The sequence below is a fragment of the Strongylocentrotus purpuratus genome, unplaced genomic scaffold (assembly GCF_000002235.5).
Source record: "Strongylocentrotus purpuratus isolate Spur 01 unplaced genomic scaffold, Spur_5.0 spur5_scaffold_14, whole genome shotgun sequence".
Lineage (NCBI taxonomy): Eukaryota > Metazoa > Echinodermata > Echinoidea > Camarodonta > Strongylocentrotidae > Strongylocentrotus > Strongylocentrotus purpuratus.
Genome location: NW_022145599.1, coordinates 6,667,683 through 6,689,625, shown reverse-complemented (window position 1 = coordinate 6,689,625; position 21,943 = coordinate 6,667,683). Strand labels below are relative to the sequence as shown.

The window sequence follows — 21,943 nt, the reverse complement described above, 5'->3', positions numbered from 1 at the left end:
ATAGTTCCTTATTGAAGGAACAAATATTATCTACAGATCATAATTGAGAGACCAATTGTGAGAGCCACCAGTGGCATGAGCGGCCTGCCATAGTTAAGTCCAACTCAAAGTCGATCTTAGTCTTTGTGAAACACCCCCCAGGACAGCTTTGCTTATTCAAGAAGAGGTGTGCTTGATAACCTCTTTTGTTACAGGAATGAGTAAAGATTCCCTAAAATCTTGCTCGGATAATGCAGACTATTGTATTGTTGTTTTGTTTGTGATAAGAAAACAAAATAAGCCATCAACAACAATGTAGAAGTACTTCAAATGTCTGTGCAATATGTGTACAATTAAGCTGACTTTTGACAGAGCTACTACACGTTGAAGATATTTGAAAGAATTCTTAAGTAAACAGTTCATTAATGTGCCTCTATTAATAACTACTTCACTTTGCATCATGGCCTTCCTCAAACTTTCAGTTTTGTCAGGGCTCCAATAAATAATATGGCGTTCAAACCATTCATGTCAAATATCTTTATGGTAATATATATGTTTGTCCATTAAACCTTGCCAATGCATTTGTGCAGACCCAAATTTTAATTGGAATTGTCATTACAAGACATCTTATTCTAATTCTACATGTCCCAAATCCAAATTGTTAGAGAGTTGCTTCAATTTCTGTCCAAGTCTTTTAGGGTAATGTACTTTGCTACGATGTTCAAATTGTTGATGAGCTGGATGCTCCCTGCCTGGAATGTAGTCAAAGAGTGCATCTTGCTCATATTCTTCAACAAAACGGACGATTTCATCTTCATATCCATTCCGTCTTTCCTTCTGATGCTTCACTCCCATATGAACGTTCGCATTAGTGAGCATGGCATCCAATGAACTCTCAAATTGGCCACTCATCTTTGCACACATTTTCATCTGGTCTTCAGTAAATCTACCTCCGGCAGTCTCCAACATTTCTGTATTTGATATATTTAGACAAAAATATTGTTTTGAGTAGTGATCCATATCTATTACCTGGATGAACAGAGCTAATGGTGAGTAAAGAAAGATATATTTGGTGTTAATTTTCACATGCAATGTGTTTCTTATGAAAATAAACTTACACATATCGAAATGTGAAAGATTCACTTCATCTTCTCTCATGGTATATATGTATCGTATACTCTCATGGATGAATGAATATATTTGTTTTTTTACAAAAGTAATATCTGCAGAATTATTTTATTACAATTGTAATAAAATAAACTAAAGGTAAAGTCAAAGGCAGAGAATTATTTATTTCCTGTTTTGAATAATTGAGAAAAGAGTGTAAACTAAGCTAAATTTATCATAAAAGGCTTTCAACATGACCCCTTCTGCCACTTGGTCTAATACCTGTTGGTACAATTCCCAGATTATCTAACAACTTTGGCTAAATTTAGTCTACTACCAATTTGGTCTAATTGCTGTTTGGTTTATTTTCACTTTGTCTTATACCCACTTGGGCTAATTGTCATTTTTCTTATGACCAAATTGTTTAATTGCCACTTAGTCTACATAATTTTCCCTATTTCATCTGATGACCATTTGGTATCTTACCAGTTCGTCTAGTCAAATAGACTAAGTGGTATTAGACCAAATCGGTATAAAAGAAAATGGGCATAGCCTAACTAGATATTTGACGAAACGGTAAACAGGCCAAGTGGCAATAAGATGAAAAGGTTGTAGACGAAATAGGGTTAGACCATGTGGGATATGAGACCAAACAGGCATTAAATTCAAATTTGGGTAAGCCAAGTGACAATTCATCTCCCATGTATTGAAGCACAGAAAGGTTTCCATTCATGACTGCTGATTGTGTTGATCAATTTTCTTGTTCAGAAATCAATTATTTTACACTGATTTGTTACAAATGTCAATTCAGTTGTCCCTAACTCAATCATCCTGAACAGTGTGGCATGTGAAACAATATCTCTTATCATAAGAGTATTTGGTGAGATCTTGCTGGAGAAAATATAACGCCCTGTACAGTGCGTCCCAGAAAAAACGAAACCGAGATTCATCGAAATGTGATTTTCTCTTTGATTCCGTCCGCCAAATGACTTTTTGGTTTCCTCTCTTCAAATTCATTTTAATCACTCATGCATGAAATATGCATCATATGAGTTGCATCAAATGAAAGAAGAGGATCTAAGCTTTCCAAATATGTGTCATTTATTAATTATAAATGTGACTAAATTATGATAAAACATCGATAATTCTCGGTTTCGTTTTTTCTGGGACGCACTGTATATCAAAATAGAGTATAAGATAATGACGGGATCCTAATCAAATGATTGGTTGAGAGCGTAAATGTGACCAGGCATTTATTTGGTCTAACACATAATTTTGATAAGGACCGGTCATTTTCAAATGCTTATGACCGGTCATTAGTAAAAATCATAAAACATCAATTCATATAACAAATAAAATGTCATCTTATAAAACAAATATTACACATCATTTTGTTCGGCATTAGTCAAATTACCGACACTCGGTACCTTCACAACAGTCCAAACACCCTCGGCTATTACCTCACATGCTTATGACCGGTCATATTAGCAAAAAAAATCATAAAACATCATTTTATATAACAAATAAAATGTTATCTTATAAAACAAATATTACACATCATTTTGTTAGGCATTAGTAAAATTACCCACACTTGGTACCTTCACAACAGTCCAAACACCCTCGGCTATCACCTCGGGCGTGTTAGACTGTTCCAAAGGTACCTTGTGTGGGTAATTTTTACTAATGCCCTCACTGCTGTGTATTATTTGTATAATCACCTTACCTTTGTAATCCAAGCTCACATAGTCATTTGTCTGATCAAGGCCGATATTCCCACCAGGCTTCCCTGTTGCGTTTGCTACTCGATTCCACATGTAGCTGATCTGAAGTTGAGGGTCTGCAAAACCTCCTACACCTACATGAGATGATTAGTAAGGGCATCAGAATTGGATGCAATGCATGCACATGACTTCATTCTCATAAGTTAAAGATATTACCGGTATGTCCCTTTTGCAGCCAACATCAAATTCTGTAGAACTTTGCAGGAATTATGAATACGTCATGTATGTCCTATCTGTGAAATTTAAACGTTAGCAGTGTCCTAATATTCAAATTATGCAAGGAAACCTGTTTACTTGCTAGACTTCATTGTCAGACACTATTGAGTGACTGACTGGCTTTTTTCATCTTTGGTAATAACATACATAAAATGAGCTGTAAAGGGTACACAAGCATTTGTCTACACCAATAACCCACTTCTTGTAATAGCAAAAATTAAACTGATTGAATCTTTGCGCAGCATAAAACATATGACCATTCGGTACAATGGTCTGAAAAATCAGACTAGTACTTATTGGCTCTATAGCTCCTAAGTCGATTCAACAACTAATAGTCGTTATTTTCCAAAATAAAGACATTTTCCAGCCCCCTTTTTTTTAGGGAAGTTCTAAATTAGTATTGTCTTTCAAATGCCGTTGGAATTTAACCTTTTCATTTTTTGGGCCTGCAAATGGGACATAGTACCTTTAAAGTGCAGTCTATTATCTCCTGGAGGTTATCACATTGCAATTTTCCCTTATAACCCTTATCAGTCAGAATGCAAATTTAAAAAAATGATTTTCAAGGGGATGAATTTTCTCAAGATAGCTTACTATGTAGGCCTGTAGTACAGGTTTTATGCTCGGTTACTATTTGGAAATATCAATAAGGGATAAAGCAATGTCGATCTGGCGCTGCTCAGTGGCTGCCGGGCTCACGATCAATTGGGTAAAAAGAATTTCCACTTTCTGTTTAGCTTAATACAATTCGGAGTGGACTTTAAAGATTATTATTATTATTATTATTATTATATATATATGTTGAGTCTGCAATCACTTTTTGACACAAATTTTAATTTAAAATACTAGCTGTTGTCTAATTAGCACCAGTAAATGTATCTGCAATAATTTACATTTATAACACTGAGAGTTGGCCAAAAAAAACTTGCAATTGTGGTACATGCAAAATATATATGTACATACATGCAAGTAAGTAGTGGCCATTGATCAAGTACTTTAGATGGCTTTTCTCATGGAAATGAAGCATGTCTGCTTTCCAATCATCGATCATGGCAGGTCCATCTCCCTCACGGACCGCTTCACGTCTTACAAGATGACAAAGACCCTCGTACATTAGAGCCTTGGTATGGTTGAGAACAGGATCATCATTCTCTGCCCCTAGTGTACAAGTTTCTCCACAATACCATGGTTCTATGAATGAGAAAAGAGATCAATAAGGTATTATCACTTAACCTTTACTGTCTAGGTATATTTCCAGCAGTAGACCCCCTTTTTGGGGGGGGGGTGGGGTGAGGTGACGTGACTATTACCGGTATATCAGTGAAAATTACCTATATAAAATTTAAGAATGGCCTTAAGAACACATTTTTCAGACAAGCTTATTTATGAGTAAATAGCTTCATAATCAACTACCATCCCTATTTCACAACATCTTCAAACTGTTCCACATATCCCACCCGTTGTTAAAAAAATGATCACTTAAAAAATCCTGAAATGATGTTAGCACAAAAGTCAGTAAAACATCTAAACCTGATGTTTGAAACTCCTTACCAAACTCAATAAGGCATTGTTCATCTCTCCATTCTTTGAAAGCATCTCTTAAAAATACTCTTAATACCTGCACAATCGATTTCAACATGCATCAAGCGTTGATAACTTGATGTCTCAAATTGGGGTCACATTGCAACTCATATTTGCATATTTTGTATTCTTTTTCATATTCTTTATTGAAATGGCTCCGTAATTAACGGTGTATTAACCGCACCTTTTTGCCGCCGAAAAAATTTCAAAGTCGGGGGTGCGGTTTATGCACAGTACACCCCAAAAAAAAAAAAAAATTAAAGTTTCGATTTATGCCCCTTCACCTGGCGCTATGCCTGGCAATGTCTCCCAGCTCAGTAATCAGTGTGTTGACTCACCACTCGAAAACTAGAACAACACTCAAATTTGTCTGTCATCTTGGTTTGAAAGTAATCTTTCTAATAGATTTCAATATGTAGTTGATAATAATAATTCCTCCAATTTTTCTTCTATTACATGGCGTACCACAAGGTTCTATCCTAGGTCCTCTACTGTTTTTTAAGTCGGCAAAAAACTAGTCGGCAAAAAAAAAAGTTTTTTTAGGCCGAAAAAGAGGGGTGCGGTTAATACACGAGGGCGGTTTATACAAGGTTAATTACGGTACTTTAGAAATAGCTACTTTTAAAATGGCTGCTTTTGCCTAATATCATTGTGTTCACAAGTTTAGTGACAGCTAAAGCTATCAAGGGGCCATGATGCCCACCCCCCCCCCCCCATAACACTTACCAAATCACCAAATCTTTTTAGGGTTACATGAAGTCATATCAGAATGTGATATTAGTATTAAAGCTCGTCTGCACTAGTTTGGCCAGGGGGATTAGACCTCCCTGCAAGGTCACTGACAGGCGGTTATCTCATCAACTAACATAAGAAAAAGGGGATCATGGGGGACCAACAGGCACTGATTAGGCATTGTTTGCTATATAGAGGGCCCAAGTAGTGCAGTGGGGATTTAAAAGAACCAGTTCCACCAACCTTGCAGAGTCTCATCTTGTTTGATTCCTAGGCAGCTTCTGTGATACCACTCGTATCTCTTGCATCTGTCTGCTAGATGACACTGGATCATTTCATTCTCCCTTAACAGGCCATGCTTCCTGTGGCAGATGCAGTAGATGTAGTAATCACTTCGTGCACATTCTGGGCTGCAGAACCAGTCCGTGTCAGGATCAGGAGCTTGTGTAAGTCCAACACAGTCAAGATGGAACCATGAATGCTTGCATGTTCTGCTGCAGCACTTTAACATGTTACCAGTGTTTTCTGAAGAGATAAGAAATAAGAAAATAGAATACAAAAGGGTTCAAAATTTCAAGTGTTTCTGTCAGTGTTCCCTTTTAACTACATGTAGTTGTATTTTCATTATTTAATGTGGTAGAAAAATGTGTAAATAATTCTATTTGACCTATATAAACTTTGTTTTAATGAGTTTTCAATGAATTCTAACATCTCAGTATTTGATGCCAGGAAAATTTTAGTATATCATTCACTACATTAAGATGAAAAGCTAAAAAGTTTCAATAATCATACACATCATTTTAAGTCGGTATATTTTAACAATAATTTATACTAAAGCCTAAATAACTTGTACCATTTGGGACGTACCTTCAATTTGCCCTAAAAGTTTAAATCTCTTCACAGAAATATCAGAGATAATAAACAAAACAAACCATCAACTAATGAGGAGAGCCTCCTACAGAAACTCAGTTTCTTTTGGTAATCGTCAGGCATTAGTTGATGGCTTTTTTCCTGTTATTGTATTTATTATTATAATTCCTTTTCTTGTGCTCTTTGTTATTGTTATACTCCTCTATATTCCTGAAAATGAAAATGAAAAAAATAAAAATAAAAAATAAATAAACAATTTACCTGAGTGGCAAACACAGTTATAAAGGGCCGACTCTGGTAGATCATTGGCAGCCTCAGAGAATGCTTCTGCAGCTACATGGACATCTGCTTGGTCAGGACTAGTCCAACAGAAGTCCACGACTTGGTGTGACAGTTGGTCAATCCAACTTATTTGTTCATTAAGCTTTCTGTAGTTAGTTGGAAGACCTTCTGGGATGTCATCCAGCTTCTTCATACCACATAATTTCATAGCGCAGAGCAGAACATGACCTTCTGTTGAGAACTGAATAAAAATAGATAGACATGAGTGGGCATTAGGTGCCAAAGGCCCTTAAAGTTACTTATTTATCATTTAGCAGTTTTTCACATGTGTAAATAGACATTCACCCTGTGCATCTACCAGGCTATTTATCAAACCCAAACAAACTTCAGGAAGTTGAAAACAAAATATTGTGTTTCTTTAAAGTGACTCGGTAACATTGTTGAAGGTTGATGAAAAAATTTGCTTAATTTTTGTATAAAATGTTACTTACTATATTCCTTCTACTATACTAATCCTCTGACATGCAAAAAAATCCTGAACAAATTCTCAAACCACAAAGATATCTATGGTTTTCTTTGAAGGCGTCGATGTGAGGCACCCTCTAACAGTGATTAACAGTAAATTCTCCCAACCATTTTTGAATTTTCCCAACCGTTTTTCCATGATAAAACAGGCTATAAAAATCTGTCAACACTTAACTGTCTGGAATGGAATGTAGAGCCATTTTATTGCTTTGTGACGATTAAAATTCACCTAAAATGTAATTAAATTGTCCTTGTCTTGATGCTGAACAGGCTTTGACAAGTAGTAGAATAGAAGTAGAATAATATAGTTGGGAGAATTAAGGAATCGATCAGATCAGTTTTTCCCAATTTGTACCATGAATAATGATCCGTTTTCACTCAAATTTTCAGATTATCTTTAATTGTACATCTAGCATTGAAGTCACTACCTTAGCACCACTATCTCTCATCTGAACAATCTTACCAAGTCCCTTTAAAGAGACAGTGTATACATCACACTTTTGATGGAAAGTGCACTTCATCCATCTATTTGTTATCTTGTCTGGCTTAAAGAAGCCGTCATTGCCTTTATTGACCAATTGTTGTTAGAAAGCAGTCTACAGCAATCTGAGCAGTTCTTGCAAATATTAAAACCAATCCTGGGCAAAAAATATTTGATGATGTTGTTTGTTTGGAAAGGGTCAGAAGGGGTGCAAGGCGGGGGGAGGGAGGGGGGGGGGGGCGGTGCACAGTATCTTATGAAAGAGGACAGGGGCCACAATATCATTAAAACACATATAATACAAATGGAGATACAAGGGCCCTACATTAAGGGGCAGAGTGTATATTAAAAGGCAGGGGCAGACAGAGAGCACAGTGTTAAAGGGGGGGGGGGGCAGAAGACAGAGTAGTGGAAAAAGGGGGCAGGGGCATAATACATAAAATTTGGGGCGGGCAGAGGAATAGTAGGATGCCTTACAATACAGATAGGGGCACATGCACTGCAAAAATTATACAAAGGGGCTATGGGCACAGTGCTATTACAGGCAGGATGCACCTCAATTTTGTTTGGGGGGAGGGAAAGGGGAATGTGCATCATTACTCTAAAACGGTGCAAGGGGCATAACATTGCCCTAGCAGGGGATGGGGCATAGGCCATATTTAGGTTTACCCCAAAATGCAGCCAAGAGGCAGAATATCATAAAGGGGCTGTTAGGGCTGGGCGTAGTACCCGAACCAATGGAGGGGGTCGTTGCCACAGAGGATTCAATGCTGCTATGTACAGGCTTGAGAAATCTCAGGAGATCATGGCGTGATGACATGAGATTGCGCTACATAACAGCATTAAGTCCTCTTGTGTAATTAATATAGGCAGGTTGATGGATATATTGAAACTACAAATGTAGGCCCTATTCCAGGGGGGGAGGGGCACTCAGATTTTTTGACGGGGGTGTGCCTCAGTTAACCCGTCTGTCCAATACATTGAGTGCCCCCCACCCTTTGGGGCCCTACTTGTAAAGTATCCATCAAGGCACTGATGTTCTTATTGTTTATGCAATAGATGATGTTGCCATGTATGATCATTTATCATTTCAAATTAAAATTGACATTATACTTTCATACCAATTGAGTATCATTATGACTTATACAAATAATTAAACAAATATGCATTTTTACCTGGTACAGCTCCAATACAAAGTCATGTTGGGAAGACCTGATGATATCACTAGAGAAGCTCTTATGGTTGAAATTGTTCTTTAGCTGGGCTATGGTTCCTCTTTCTGTCAGGCTCGCACCAATGTAGAACTTTTTGTTGGAGTCCTATTGTATAATTGGATGTGGAATAGAGAAGCCGAATATTTAGAAAGACTTGGAACAAAAGCCATCTCCCCATACATATCTACTATAAAATCTTGCCGGTAGTTAATAGTGTACAGACCCTTTGCACTCTCCACACAAACAGTATGTGTGTCTCTGCCATCCTACATGGTCTTTCCACCCTCGGCAGGCACTCTCCTCACAAACTACATGTATGAGGCAATGTGGAAAGGGGGGGGGGGGATGCACAGTACTAGGCCTACATTTGCTAAGGGGCAAAAGGAAAGAGAGAGAGAAAAAGAAACAAAAAGGGGTCGTTTGCTCACTCCTCCCCCCCCCCCCCCCCCCCCCCCCCCCCCCCTCCGTGGAGGGGCCCCTGACGCGGTTTACCATGTAGGCTACTGTATATCTTTATTTAATTCAAATTGGATGGATGGCAGATCTTTGGCACTTACCTGCAAGTGAAGCCTTTCTTTATGGAATTCTTGAGGACATGCATGGAATCCTTCCAAACGATCGTCCCACTCCTCTCCATTGCTCCTTGCTCTTTGAGCATTCAGGATCCTCTCTATTGTCAGGCTATCACCATTGAGAAGACATGGCACAGGTTTCCCTTCCACCACAGGGACATACTGCTGCAGATTCTCCATCACTCGGATCATCCCTTGAGTTGTGCTTGGATCTGCATCCACAACACCTAGTGTCACCTGTTAAACATAAACATACATGACTATAAAATGCGACCTTCTAATTCGCATCAGGATATTACCTGTTATTAATTGTAAGTTCTTGAATGAAAACTATGTTGATTTAACTCCCGGGAGCTCCGGGAAAAGAAAGAAAGAAAGTTCATTTAAAAGAGATATCATAACATATATAGAAAATACACAGTAGGCTTGGGGGTGCACCATGTGAGAGAGAGAGAGAGAGGATTGAGGATTAAGGAAGGCAGACACTTACAAGCAGCATATATAGAAAAGAAATAAATACAAATTATATCAATATTTGAATAGTTCAGTGATCTAAAGGAAAGAGAGAATAAGTGACAATATTGTACGTAACATGTAGAAGGAGTAGCCTAGAGAGAGAGAGAGAGATGAGAGAGAAAGAGAAATAAAGGCAAACGAGGAGTGGAGAGTCAAAGTGACAAAAGTGAAATATATATATATTGAAAAAAGAACGGGGACAGAAGTAGAAAGATAATGGCCCGAATTCACAAAGAAGGTATGTCGACAAACCTTGGTTTTCGTACGTCATATGACGCGTTTTTACGCGTTTTTTACAAACCTGGTTTGTAAATACGTGTCGAAACTAGTCGAAACGCGTCACAAGACGCACGAAAACCACGGTTTGTCGACATACCTCCTTTGTGAATTTGGACCAATGAGTGTAAAGTACAAGTTTTGACTATCACTCGTCAACTTACACATTCAGATTTTGCCTGCATATCTTTGGTGTGCTTGTGGAGGAGCCTTTGGGGCACTTTGTCTTTGAGATATTGAAGTTCAGGAATGTATTCTAGAAGTATCCTGCGAACAATGAATGTGGCCCTCTCTCGCTGCCTTTCCAGGACTTCCGGGGATGGGAGGAAGGTGTATGGGTCCAGCTGCGATGCAGGTACTTGGTTCTTTGTACTGCCTGTTGTAATCCTGTCCTTGACAGCGAAACTCATTGTTTGAAGCAAGGTTGTGTTTGTCTGTCCATTCCTCTGGTATTTCCCTTGCTTACTTACAACTTTACATACTTGTATGTTATCACAACAGAAACTATAATTTGGACGGACGTGGTAGTTCAGCCTCCTTCTTGCTTCGATCCTCCTCTCCTGAAAATGTAATCAGACAAATCATTCACTTTTCTCTCTCTCTCTCTCTCTATTTATCAGGTCTCACTTTATTTAAAGTGTCATATTTTTGTTCTCAAATCAAAACTAGTAAGGCACATTAATGGAAGAACTTTAAAGAAAAAAATGAGACATAATTTTTTTTTAAATCAGTATTGTTTAAACAAATCATTGGTTATGAGTAACATAATAAAGTGAATAACTCGGATTGAAATTTTAAAAATTCAATCAAGTCAAAACTCATTTATTTTGTTAACTAGATTTTTTTAAATGGGAAATTGAGTCTCAATAATTGTGAAAAGACAGTAAGCAGCACCGTTGACATGGAAGCAAGGGAGGTGAGAAAATTTGATATCATTGCTTTCAAAATCCCGGATAGCGATAGTGCCGATGGAAAAAGAAAACTTACTTCCGCCGTGCGTTTCCATTCCCACAGTTGCTTGTCATGGGATTTACTGATTTCCTCCACTTTGCATTTGGACGCTTGGATGCCTTGGGTGATACCCATGTGGTTTAGTGTAAGAAAGACGTTGCGACTGACTCTCTGTCTCCATAACTCTATTCCAACACAACCTTGCACAAATGAGTATTTAAGTCTTGACCTTTGGTGGAGAATCGTGGAAAGCAAGTGTCCCACTTTTCGGCATCTGAGAGAGACGGCTTCATCATGGTCTAGATTCCTGGGAAAAAAAGAAAAAACGTATCAAACAATTAGTGAAATTACAGGAGTTTTGATATGGGGTTATCCATATATACTTTTGTTAATTGTCTTTATTATTCATCGCAAACACATACTTCTTCATAGGGCTTATAGTACATACCAGTATATCATTTTGATAGTGCCTTACTTTAAGTATACATGTACCGTATCATGAAAGCATTCGCTTGGACATGCAATGCTGAAATTCATATAATTAATTACTGTAAACATCAGAATCAACATTGGCCTAAATTTAATTCAGGATCATACTGGAATTTTTAAAAAAAGGAAAAACAAAACAAAAAGCAAAATAAACAAACAATAATATTATTTAATCGATCATGATACATGAACTTCCTAATTGTAAAGAAAACACCCAGTTTTTTTTTGAAAGAAATACCTTTTAGTTCTGTTACTTCGGCCTGCCCCTATGCAAATGTATTCATGGCGCATTGTCGCCTTCAGCGAAGGCATCATAGTCTCGATACAGCGGACAGTTGCTGGAACAGCATCTTTTGCTTCTTTACATGCTTGGGCCCATGAGAATGCCTTAATTGCCTCTGAAGATACCTCCTGTGAAAACGAAGGTATTCTCTTGGCCTCTCTCAACTATATATTCATGAGGGACAAAAATGATAGAACTAGTGACAGTGTGCAATGGCATTTAATGTTAGGCACCATTTTAATCATTGTTACTTATAAAGAAGGAGATGATTCAGGGTCTGTGAAAGGTGATGGGAGTGGACACAACATTCAGAAAATTTAATGAAGCAAATGCTCCCCACGAAACTATATGACATTATAGGCCTACTACCCCAGTGAGCCAGTCAGGAGTCATTATGACTGGCGTACATTCGGGGGTATACATGTAATACCCCCACATCATCTCAGGGCGGATGACATGTACAGTAATGCCTACCCCCATTTTCCAAGGAAAAAAATATTTTCATATCAGTGACTTATTGATAAACTTAAAATTATCATGATTATATACGAGTGCTGTGAGCACTGTAATTGGTTGCCCAGCTAATAAGCAGGGATAATATTATTGAGCACCACATTTGGTGGATATGTGCGTTATATAAATATTAGGCCAAATAAAAAAAAAATATATGTTTAGCGCCCTGTTTTTTAGAAAAATAGGAAGGAGGAGGCCCTTTTTTTTTCTTTCAAAATGGCCACTGGGTACATTTTCCCTGTATTCGGGCTATTTTTTAAGATGGCCGCCGACATTTTTTTTTTTAAATCAGAAATAGATCCATTTTAGCAGTGTTTTTTATGTTTTTTTTTATTTAAAAAAAAAAAAAAAAAAAAAAAGAAAAGAAAAACAAAGCAAATTTAAAGTGAAATTAGATTTAGAGGAAATCACCCCAAGATAATCATAATTATTAATAGTAATAGCTTGTAAGAAGTCTGATTTCTTAAATAACATAAGTCATATATAAGGTAAAAGGAGAAAGACAATCATTTATGGTTAAAATTTTAAGTTTGGAGCTTTTATACCTTTGACAAAAGGGGCTGTTTTAGAACATTAAAGACACCCTTTACCTGTGTTTTATCTACACGTATGTCCCTCCCCCTTGCAAAAATTAAAAATGTTTTTAAAATCGGGGGGGGGGGGGGGGGGGGGGGTGGATACTCCTTTTTTTCCCCTCACCCTCCAACCCCCGCCCCCCCCCCCCTGATTTTAAAACATTTTTTTTGCCAAGGGGGGGGGGGGGGGGGGTCATAGATAAAACACAGTTAAAGGGTGTCTTTAAAAAATAACACCCCCTTTTGCCGTTTACCCAAAACACCCCTCCCCCCTGATACGTCAATGAGTAGTACGTTCTAAGTAGCTCAGCATCATTTGTCTTATTCAATAATTAATTAATAAGAGTTCAGCAACAGCTGTTTGAGCTTACACTTACATTCTAATTTTAAAATTTAAAGGGCAAGTCCACTTCAAAAATAACTTACTTTCAATAGAAGCAGAAAAATCTGACAAACCAATCAAAAAAAGTTTGAGGAAAATCAGATAACTAAATAAGAAAGTTATGAATTTTTAGTAACATAAAAAACTTTAAAGTCACTACACAAATTGGCAACCCACTCACAAGTCTGTGACGTCATGTCCTCACTATACACTTATTATTCTTTATATAATATAAATTTCCTTTTGCCCCCTAAGAATCTAATTATTTCTTCACACCAGCATCAAAGATTGATGTTTTTGTGTAGATGCAATATAGAGTACAGTTTTTCCAGTTAAATCATGAAAAATGTGAATTCTGATAAACTATATTTATATAAAAATCAATCATTATGTATAGACTATACAATATTCAGAAAATAATATAAATTCTCCAAAGTTCATAATAGATTTTGTGAAATGTAATGCAAGCAATGTGGTACGAATTGTATGACATGGGCAAATTAATTAAGGCATTAGGCATGGCCGGGGAAATCAAGTTTTGGGGGATAAAAAGGGAAATTAATGGGATTAAACTAAAGCAATTAAACAAATAGTGAGGACATGACGTCACAAACTGATAACCAAATTGGCAATTCGAGTAGTGATTTTCATTGTTCCACAGAGTTTTACATGTACATACTTTTTCAAAAATTCATAACTTAATTTTTATTTTAATAAAAAATAGTAGTTACATGTATCCAATTTTGCTCAAACTTTTTTTGATCGGTTTATCTGATTTTTCTGCTTCTATTGAAATGAAGTTATTTTTGGAGTGGACTTGTATTTTAATCTCATCTACTACCGTTATTTAATTTACTCTTCCATTTTATTTTTCAAAAACAAGGGGAAACGTTTTTAGTCTTACCTCGCTCTTAAGAATTTCACAAGTAGCCTCCACCAAGGCTATTTTGGCATCTTCTGATAATTTGTAAAGAGCACGGAATGCTCTCAGGTATTGTTTTTTGTCAAGGTATGTTTTAATCTTTTCCTGGGGGTCAATAGGAGAGTCTCCTGACGTTTCAGGCTCATCCTCTCCAACATGGTGCTCATCTTGATCCTGAGGTTCTCTGACCAGCTCTCTGCTTGTCTCTGACTCTGCATCTTCTCGCTTGCGTTTGGGAGGCGGTGTTGTTGGAGGCGAACGATACGTCCGTTTATTCCTGTTCGTCTTTGTGGGGGCTCTTTTGTTTCTAACAGTATGTTTAATCAACTTATATTTGCATACATCGCAAATGTAGCTGTACGGATCGATGTCTTCTCTGTGAAAAACTTTACTTATAGTTCTAGGACTTGTTATTTTAATAATCTGTTTTCTTCTAAAACCTTTTCTATTTTTAACAAAGTACACTGAACAAATTGCACATTGCCGCTGGTTGACAGGCTGGTCGATGATACCAGCGCTACAGCTATCCATGTTTTGTGCTCAGCTAGCTCTCTTGATCTAGACCTAGATCTAGGCCTAGATTACATCTTACAAGTACAAAGTACATTGTAGCTCTCAGCTTCAAGTCCCACATCATGACATGCAGATCGAGTCTATCTATCGGCAATGAGCAATATTGTTGACTTCAATTCATCAAAGTCATCTCCCGTTCAAATTCCCGATCTTGTATCATCTCGATCTGGTGTCAATATTTTTTACGCAAGGAATATAGTCCTGCAGTTTGTCAGCTATCACCATTGAAGCCCAGATGATAGATCTCCTGCAAAAGTCTTCCTGACCCAAGTCAGGCTTATCTTGTCAGGATCAGGAAGGCAGCTGATCTGATGCTGATGATTGCTGCATGCTGCCGCGTGCCGTCTTTGTCGGGAAGAGCGAGAGGATGTTGAGCACCTTGTTGCATAACCTAAACACAAAACAGTTTGCACAATAGTCAATAGGCCTACTTTCGAGTCTGTCCCTGCGCTGTTCTTGGAGTCGCGTCGGTGCTCTCCCTCCTGGACCCATCAGCAACTACCTAGTGCCAAACTACACAGCTGGCCAGCTGCATTATCCTACTCCTACTCACACAATAATGTCACAAGTTACAGCCCGTCAAAATCTATGTAACAGTTAAGGGCCGGGCCCGACCTGTAGAATCCATTTATGGAACTTTGGCAGACTTACAATACAGTGACGACGATCTCTTACTTGAGGGGAGATGAGGATCTAGGAGTAGATCTAACGTTAGGAGGAAGGACAAGAGAGAGAGATTGTGCACGTTTTGTGAATTAATAATGTCCCTCATTGGCCTTCCATACTCCGCCTCCGAACGAACGAACGAACGAACACTCAACAAATACAATTTTCTGCTTCTTTACGTAAGTAAATGTCGAGAGTGCATGTAATTAATAGGTTACAGCCTGGTAAACATTAGGAAAATATTTAGTAGCTTCATACAAATGAAAGTTCTAAACCTTTGTTTTCTATGCTGGTTTTTCCAAATCCCCGCCTCGGCTCACAGACACCATGCCATCCATGCATGTGCGAGCGTGCATGCAGCGAACACGGCCAGTCGAGTTGGGCATCCGGCAGCTAGGGGCAGCGCCAGGGCGCCCCGGCCCCCCCCCCCCCCCCCCACTCAGGTTTCGAAATGACCGCATGCGTGTTGCCAAAATGTCCGGTAAAGGGGTACTTTTCGTGCGACAAAGTCCGGCCCGAGAAATGTAAAAAAAGGGGGTGTATTTGACTTTCACCCGGAGATTTCTTTAGTAGGGTGTCTGATCGCGCACCCGATGTTGTGTGCTAAAATCTTTCCCATAGAGATTGCACACATCCCTATGTGGTCTACATGCATTGCGCGACCAAGCAAAATTGGTCAATGGTTTTATGAAAAATTTGAAATTCAAACCTTTATAACAAATGATCCTGAAGGTGAAACTCAATAAATGTGGTGTCATATGAAAGAGCAGGTTTTTCTCCATATTCCCCATAGGGGGCCACCCCCGGAATTCTAAAAATATCTTGCTCAAAACAGCGATTTAAACATCGTTTCCATGGTAACTCGGAGATTTACCAATTTCACTAACTGCTCCCCCGAGGGATAAGTTGGGCCAGCTGTAAAGAATATATCCATGCACTTATTTTTTCTCTAGTCCCAAGGGATCATTTGTTACAACAGTTTGAAAATACCCTTGCTCCACACTTTGCATATCGTGCTGTGCATTAGCTGTGCAGCTTTTGAGCAGAAATTATAACTCTGCGTGAACCACTTTTCTGTCCATTCTGACCAAAATGCTATGAATATTGCACAATTTTTGAGGGGCTGTATCTTTTGATAGAAACATCGGTGAGTCTTGAAATTTGAAAGGTATTATTCTGATTACATTTGTTATTCCAATATCAAACAAAAATGGTGAAAAACGATCCCAAATTGAAAATTGAAAAATCGTTCAGACACCCTATCTTTAGAAAGGGGGTGTTTTTCTCTCATCTCTTTGAAATTAAAAAAGATGGTTATAGTCTAGTCTAGATTAAAATATCTTGAAGTTGAACATAGTCTAGATCTAGCCTAGGCTAGAAAAATTGATGAAATCCCGCGATCAGATTTCAGAAATTCCTGCTAGGCCTAGTTTTGAAAGCTCATTCAGGATTATTTCATGAGACTATTTATGACAAGTAAAAACATTGAGTCCCATGCACTCCCGTCCCAGTACGGCGGCAGTACGGACTTCTCAAAATCTGTGTGAGAGAGAGAGAGAGAGAGAGATAACAACAGAACGTATAGTCTATACGGCGCATCCGCTAGCTGCACGCTCAGCATGCATATCAGGCTAGGGTCGGCATCAAGCCGGGGCATCAAGATGGGGTATGAGGCGTGGGCCCTGCCAAAATTGTCATGATTGGGACGTCTTTGAGCAGGACCCACAGTCTCCTCGTTGTGGATATTGGGGCTGTCTACCTGTGGCTCACAGGGTGGCACATTCAGGTGAGTAGTTTGCCCTATAGTTTGGTCACAATAGTAGCACTTTCAAACTCATTTTCCTACACCCATGAAAATGAATATGTGGGACTTGGATCTAGATTTATGTAGTTTTGTACTGTAGTGTAGGCTACCCTAATTCACACACAGTCACAGCTGCATTAGTAATAGGTCTACTATCCTGGCTGTGTATTAAAGGGATCGCTTAACAATGTTAAATCTGAGATGCAAGGCCCTACATGTTATCAGTGTCTGTGATATGGTGTAATATTGAAGCCCTAAAAAAAATTGTGCTTCAAAATGATCAAGAAGAACTTGAAGAACTTAAAGAAGGGCCAAACAGTAATGACAGCTTATCTGAGATGAGAGGGGGGAGGGGGGGTCTGCATGTCCTGAGATAGGGGGTACATTGAGCAGCGTTCCGGATTTAGGGGGGTCTCCAAGGCAGGAAAAGCCCGTGAAAAGCCCGCGAAAGGGGGGTTCGGAAATGTTGGCAGTGCTCAGATAGGGGGTCTTTTCAAAAAGAGGGTACAAGCATACGCGTACCCTAAATAACACTGAGTGGGGGGGGGGGCCGGGCAGGGCGCGCGGCGGCTTCTTCTAATTCTGCACTTAACAGGCAAAACGCCGCCCCCACGGTTTCTTCGCCTAACGCGGTCCATATAGGATCAACGTAATGCGCATGCGCTAGATGTAAGCTAAAGTTCTTCTTCTTCTTCTTCTTCTTTGGGTTAAGTCTACCTCCTTCACAGTTGAAGATTCTTGCAGACTGATGAGTGTGTGTGTGCTTACGAGAGCAAGGTGCATGGTGCAATGCTATTTACATGGTGCAAGTAAAAAGTTCCCGGACTTAGTTGCTGCCTCCCGTCAGGCATTGACGGATGAGGCACATACTGTTTCTGATGGCAGGTTGTTCCAACTCCTCACAGTCCTGGGAAAGAAGGACTGCTTATGCTGCTCAGTTCTTGAACGGAGGACTTGGTAGCTATGTGCATAGGCAGTCCTGGAGGGTCTTGTGACAGGGTTGATGTAGGATGCTGTGTCGAGTGCTACAAGGTTGTTGTGGAGCTTGTACATATCATCACCAGTCTGTAGTTTTCTCTGCGTTGCTCGAGTGTGGTCCAGTCAAGTTGTTGGAGCAATTAGGTCACGCTAGATGTGTTGTGGTACCGATTGAGGGTGAATCTAGCGGCCCGTCTTTGTACCATTTCTATTTGATGGATGTGGTTTGCAGAGGAAGGATCCCAAACTGTAGAACTGTACTCAATGAGTGGTCTTACTAGAGCTTTGTAGGCAGTACTCTTCAGTTTTGGTGAGTTGATCCGAAGATTTCGTCTGAGGAAGGCAAGGGTGTTGTTTGCTTTCTGGCATATGCCTGTGATGTGTTTGTCCCATTTCAAGTCTGATGTGATTGTGATGCCTAGGTACTTGGTTGATGAGACTGCTTCCAGTGGTGTGTTGTTCAAGATGTACTGGTGTCGTATCTGGCTCTTCTTTCTGGACACTGTGATGGTCTTGCACTTGTCCGTGTTGAGCTCCATCATCCATTCAGAGGACCATTCAGCAAGCCTATTAAGGTCCTCCTGTAGTTCAAGAGGGTCTTGTCTGCCCTTGATCGCTAGGTAGATGATGGCGTCGTCTGCAAAGAGACGTACTGGAGAGGTGAGCTTGTCTGGTAGGTCGTTGATGTAGTACAGGAATAGAGAGGGTCCGAGGACAGAGCCTTGAGGTACTCCTGAGTCGACGTCAACCTTAGGTGATGCATGGCCTTCTAGAACAACTTGCTGGGTTCGATGGTGAAGAAAGTTGGTGATCCACCTGTTGCTTTTGCCTCTCACTCCATAGTGGTCCATCTTGTGCATTAGTCTCTGGTGACCGACCTTGTCAAAGGCTTTGCTGAAGTCCATGACAAGGACATCAGTTTGCAGACCTAGCTCCATGTTCTTGTGGAGGTCACTAACGAATCCCAGTAGTTGTTGCTCGCAGGATCTCTTAGGTCGGAACCCATGTTGGAGGGGGTGGAGGATGTCCTTTTCATCGCCATGCCTCATGATGCTACTTGCAAGGATGTGCTCCATCATCTTGCAGCAGATACATGTGAGGGAGATTGGGCGATAGTTGCTAGGATCGGTTCTGTCGCCTTTCTTGTAGACAGGCACCACGTTTGCTTTGTGCAAGTCATCTGGTATCTCGCCGGTGTCATACGAGAGTCTGTAGATGATGCGTAAGATGGGAGCGATGACTCTGGATAGCTGCTTCAGGATGCGTGGGGTGATCCCATCGGGCCCTGGCGCTTTATGTGGTTTGAGTTTCTTAAGCATCATCTCGATACCCTTCAGGGTTATCACTATGTCAGGCATCGATTCGTATCTGGCAACAGATGAGGAGGGATTGGAATTTCCTGGGTAAAAACCTTCTTGAACTGTCTATTCAGGGCATTAGCTTTCTCAGCAGGTTCACTGAATAGCACGCCGTCAGATTTGAGTTCCGCAATTCCAGCACTGTCAGTTCTGTTATTCTTGATGAATTGCCAGAATCTCTTCATGTAGTTGTACTTCCCTGGTCCTTCGTCATCATCTTCAACAGTAAAGATGGACTCGACATAGTTCCAGTAAGCTTTCCTGAGTGCGAATTGGAGTGTTCTTTTGAGATCACGGAGCCGCTCTTCCAGAGCATATGGAATGAGGCCCTCTCTCTTCCGGAGGTGTCTGCACTCGTTGCTCAGTCTGTCACGTTTCTTGATGAGTCGTCTGATGCCATTTGTCACCCATGGTAAGTTGGCTTTGTGTGGAGTCAGCTTTTGAGGAATGAAGTCATTGATGCCCTTCTCGATGCCAGTCTTGAAGATGAGCCATAGTTCATTCATAGAGGCATATGTTACTTTAGCTTCTATCTCATCTCTGACTGCTTCCATGCTCTCACCAAACTTCTCCCACTGAGCTTTGCTGTAGAGTAAAACTTTCCTCCGCATCTGGTGCCGCCTGGTTGGTCTCACATCTAGCTTGACGAGAGGGCAATCATGGTCAGACACTCCTGGGACAACGGTAACCTCATTGACTACAGTTGGATTACTGACAAGGAGTAAGTCAAGTGTGTTCTGGTATCTGGTTGGTTCAGTAACTACTTGGGTGAGACCGTGGTCATCAAGGAGAGATCCCAGTCTGCGATGGAGATTGGGATATCTGCAATTGCCGACTTGTTGGTTTCTCCAATCCCATCCCGGTAAGTTTAAATCACCGCCTATTACAACAGAGTGGGTGGGGCTCAGTCTTGACAAGGACCTTTCGAGCTCTGTGAGGCTCATTTCATCTCCCTCGTGGGGCCTGTAGAAGGCAGCAACATGGAGAGTCTTGGCTCCTGGCATGCTGATCTTGCACCAAATGAGCTCGCAGTCAGTTTCTAGTTCAATTTCTCTGGATGCCAAAAGATCCTTCCTGATCGCAAGAAAAACACCGCCATGGGGATCGTTGGGTCTATCCCTTCTTTCAATGTTGTAGTGGTCAGTGGGGAACACTTCACTACTGCGTATGTCTTCCGTCAGCCAGGATTCAGTCCCTATTACTACATCTGGATTGTGTTGATGTATAAGAATTGCAAATGACTGCTTCTTAGCGCGAATACTCTGGCAGTTTACGTTGAGTATTGTTAAGACTTTTGCCTTTGGCTTTGTCGGGTTGTTGGGTTTCTTTTTCGATGTTCTGGGTGAGGAGGAGAACTTTGGTGATCCAAGGCATAGTGAGTCATCACTTTCGCCTTCATCCTTGCTGTCATTTGTAGTGCATGATTCAATGTCAGTGTGGTTCAAATAGCTGAACAGATTTTGGCTGCTGAGGTTGCTACTGAAGGCACTGGGAAGGAGTAGATCTGACCTGCTGATATTGTGTACTCCACAGATGTTGCAGATCCACACAATTGAGCTGGTGCCTAGGGCACTGTAGTCTGTAGAGTTAAAGTTAATACACTCTGCATGGAACCACTGTTCACATTCACCTTCACACTGAATGCCCTTTGACTTCCAAGCCACATTTTTCCCACAGTATGGAAATTTAGGTTTCTTGGGCATGTTAATTCAATCAACTCATAGTGGAGAAAGGAATGTAATAATAATAATACATTACAGTATTGACCATGGTTGCCAGTTGTACAGTGTAGAACTAGAAGCTAGGTGGATTCCCTGTACATGTCTGTACATGTATGACTGTAGCCCATGTGAAAGCTGTAGACATATGGCACTCTTAATGAAATGAGTGGCAAAATCTAGCTTAGATTTCAGTTGACAGAATTGGTCCAAAAGAACATAAAATTCAATCTGCCATGAGAAGGAAGGGTGAAATCCCTAAATTCATGAAGAAATTCCAGATAAAGACATCCCAGGGTGTCGGTGTAGGCAGTTACCAGGAAGCATTTGCAGTGTACATCCGACTCCCGCGACACACACACACACAGTCAAGTTAAGTTCTACGGTATGTGCTGTGTGAGAGTTAAGGCATTTTGTATGATTTTAGACAAATTTATGAAAGATAAATTACATTTCGATTTAGATAAGATGTCCCAGGCCCAGTTCACATTGTTGTCCCTGCATGTGTGCATGTGTACATGTAATACAATACTTAAATTAAAGCCCCACTCTCCTACTTGTAGCTACTTGCTCCCTCTGTATAGAAAACTTCCCCAATC

At 40.0% G+C, this 21,943-nt stretch overlaps 2 protein-coding genes across 2 annotated transcripts; both read right to left on the bottom strand.

Moving 5' to 3' along the window:
• LOC100893656 lies at nt 1-15,773 on the bottom strand. The gene is made up of 11 exons (XM_030984075.1): nt 14,230-15,773; nt 11,811-12,019; nt 11,120-11,390; nt 10,297-10,692; nt 9,326-9,577; nt 8,730-8,873; nt 6,528-6,789; nt 5,640-5,921; nt 4,047-4,274; nt 2,810-2,941; nt 1-950 (listed from the first exon to the last, which is right to left on the bottom strand). The coding sequence occupies exons 1-11, from the start codon at nt 14,776-14,778 to the stop codon at nt 607-609; spliced, it is 3,069 nt and encodes a 1,022-aa protein (XP_030839935.1). The 5' UTR covers nt 14,779-15,773; the 3' UTR covers nt 1-606.
• A 3,840-nt stretch (nt 15,774-19,613) lies between these two features.
• LOC105441623 lies at nt 19,614-21,329 on the bottom strand. Its single transcript, XM_011672912.2, has one exon. The coding sequence runs from the start codon at nt 21,327-21,329 to the stop codon at nt 19,614-19,616; it is 1,716 nt and encodes a 571-aa protein (XP_011671214.2).
• Nucleotides 21,330-21,943: the final 614 nt, after the last annotated feature.

Excerpts from the sequence above, each read along its gene's own strand:
- LOC100893656 (XM_030984075.1), bottom strand. The coding sequence starts at position 14,778 with ATGGATAGCTGTAGCGCTGGTATCATCGACCAGCCTGTCAACCAGCGG. Across the intron at positions 12,020-14,229 it reads GTGAAATTCTTAAGAGCGAG|TTGAGAGAGGCCAAGAGAAT; the intron begins GTAAGACTAAAA and ends ATGAATATATAG. Across the intron at positions 5,922-6,527 it reads TAACTGTGTTTGCCACTCAG|AAAACACTGGTAACATGTTA; the intron begins GTAAATTGTTTA and ends TTATCTCTTCAG.
- LOC105441623 (XM_011672912.2), bottom strand. The coding sequence starts at position 21,329 with ATGCCCAAGAAACCTAAATTTCCATACTGTGGGAAAAATGTGGCTTGG.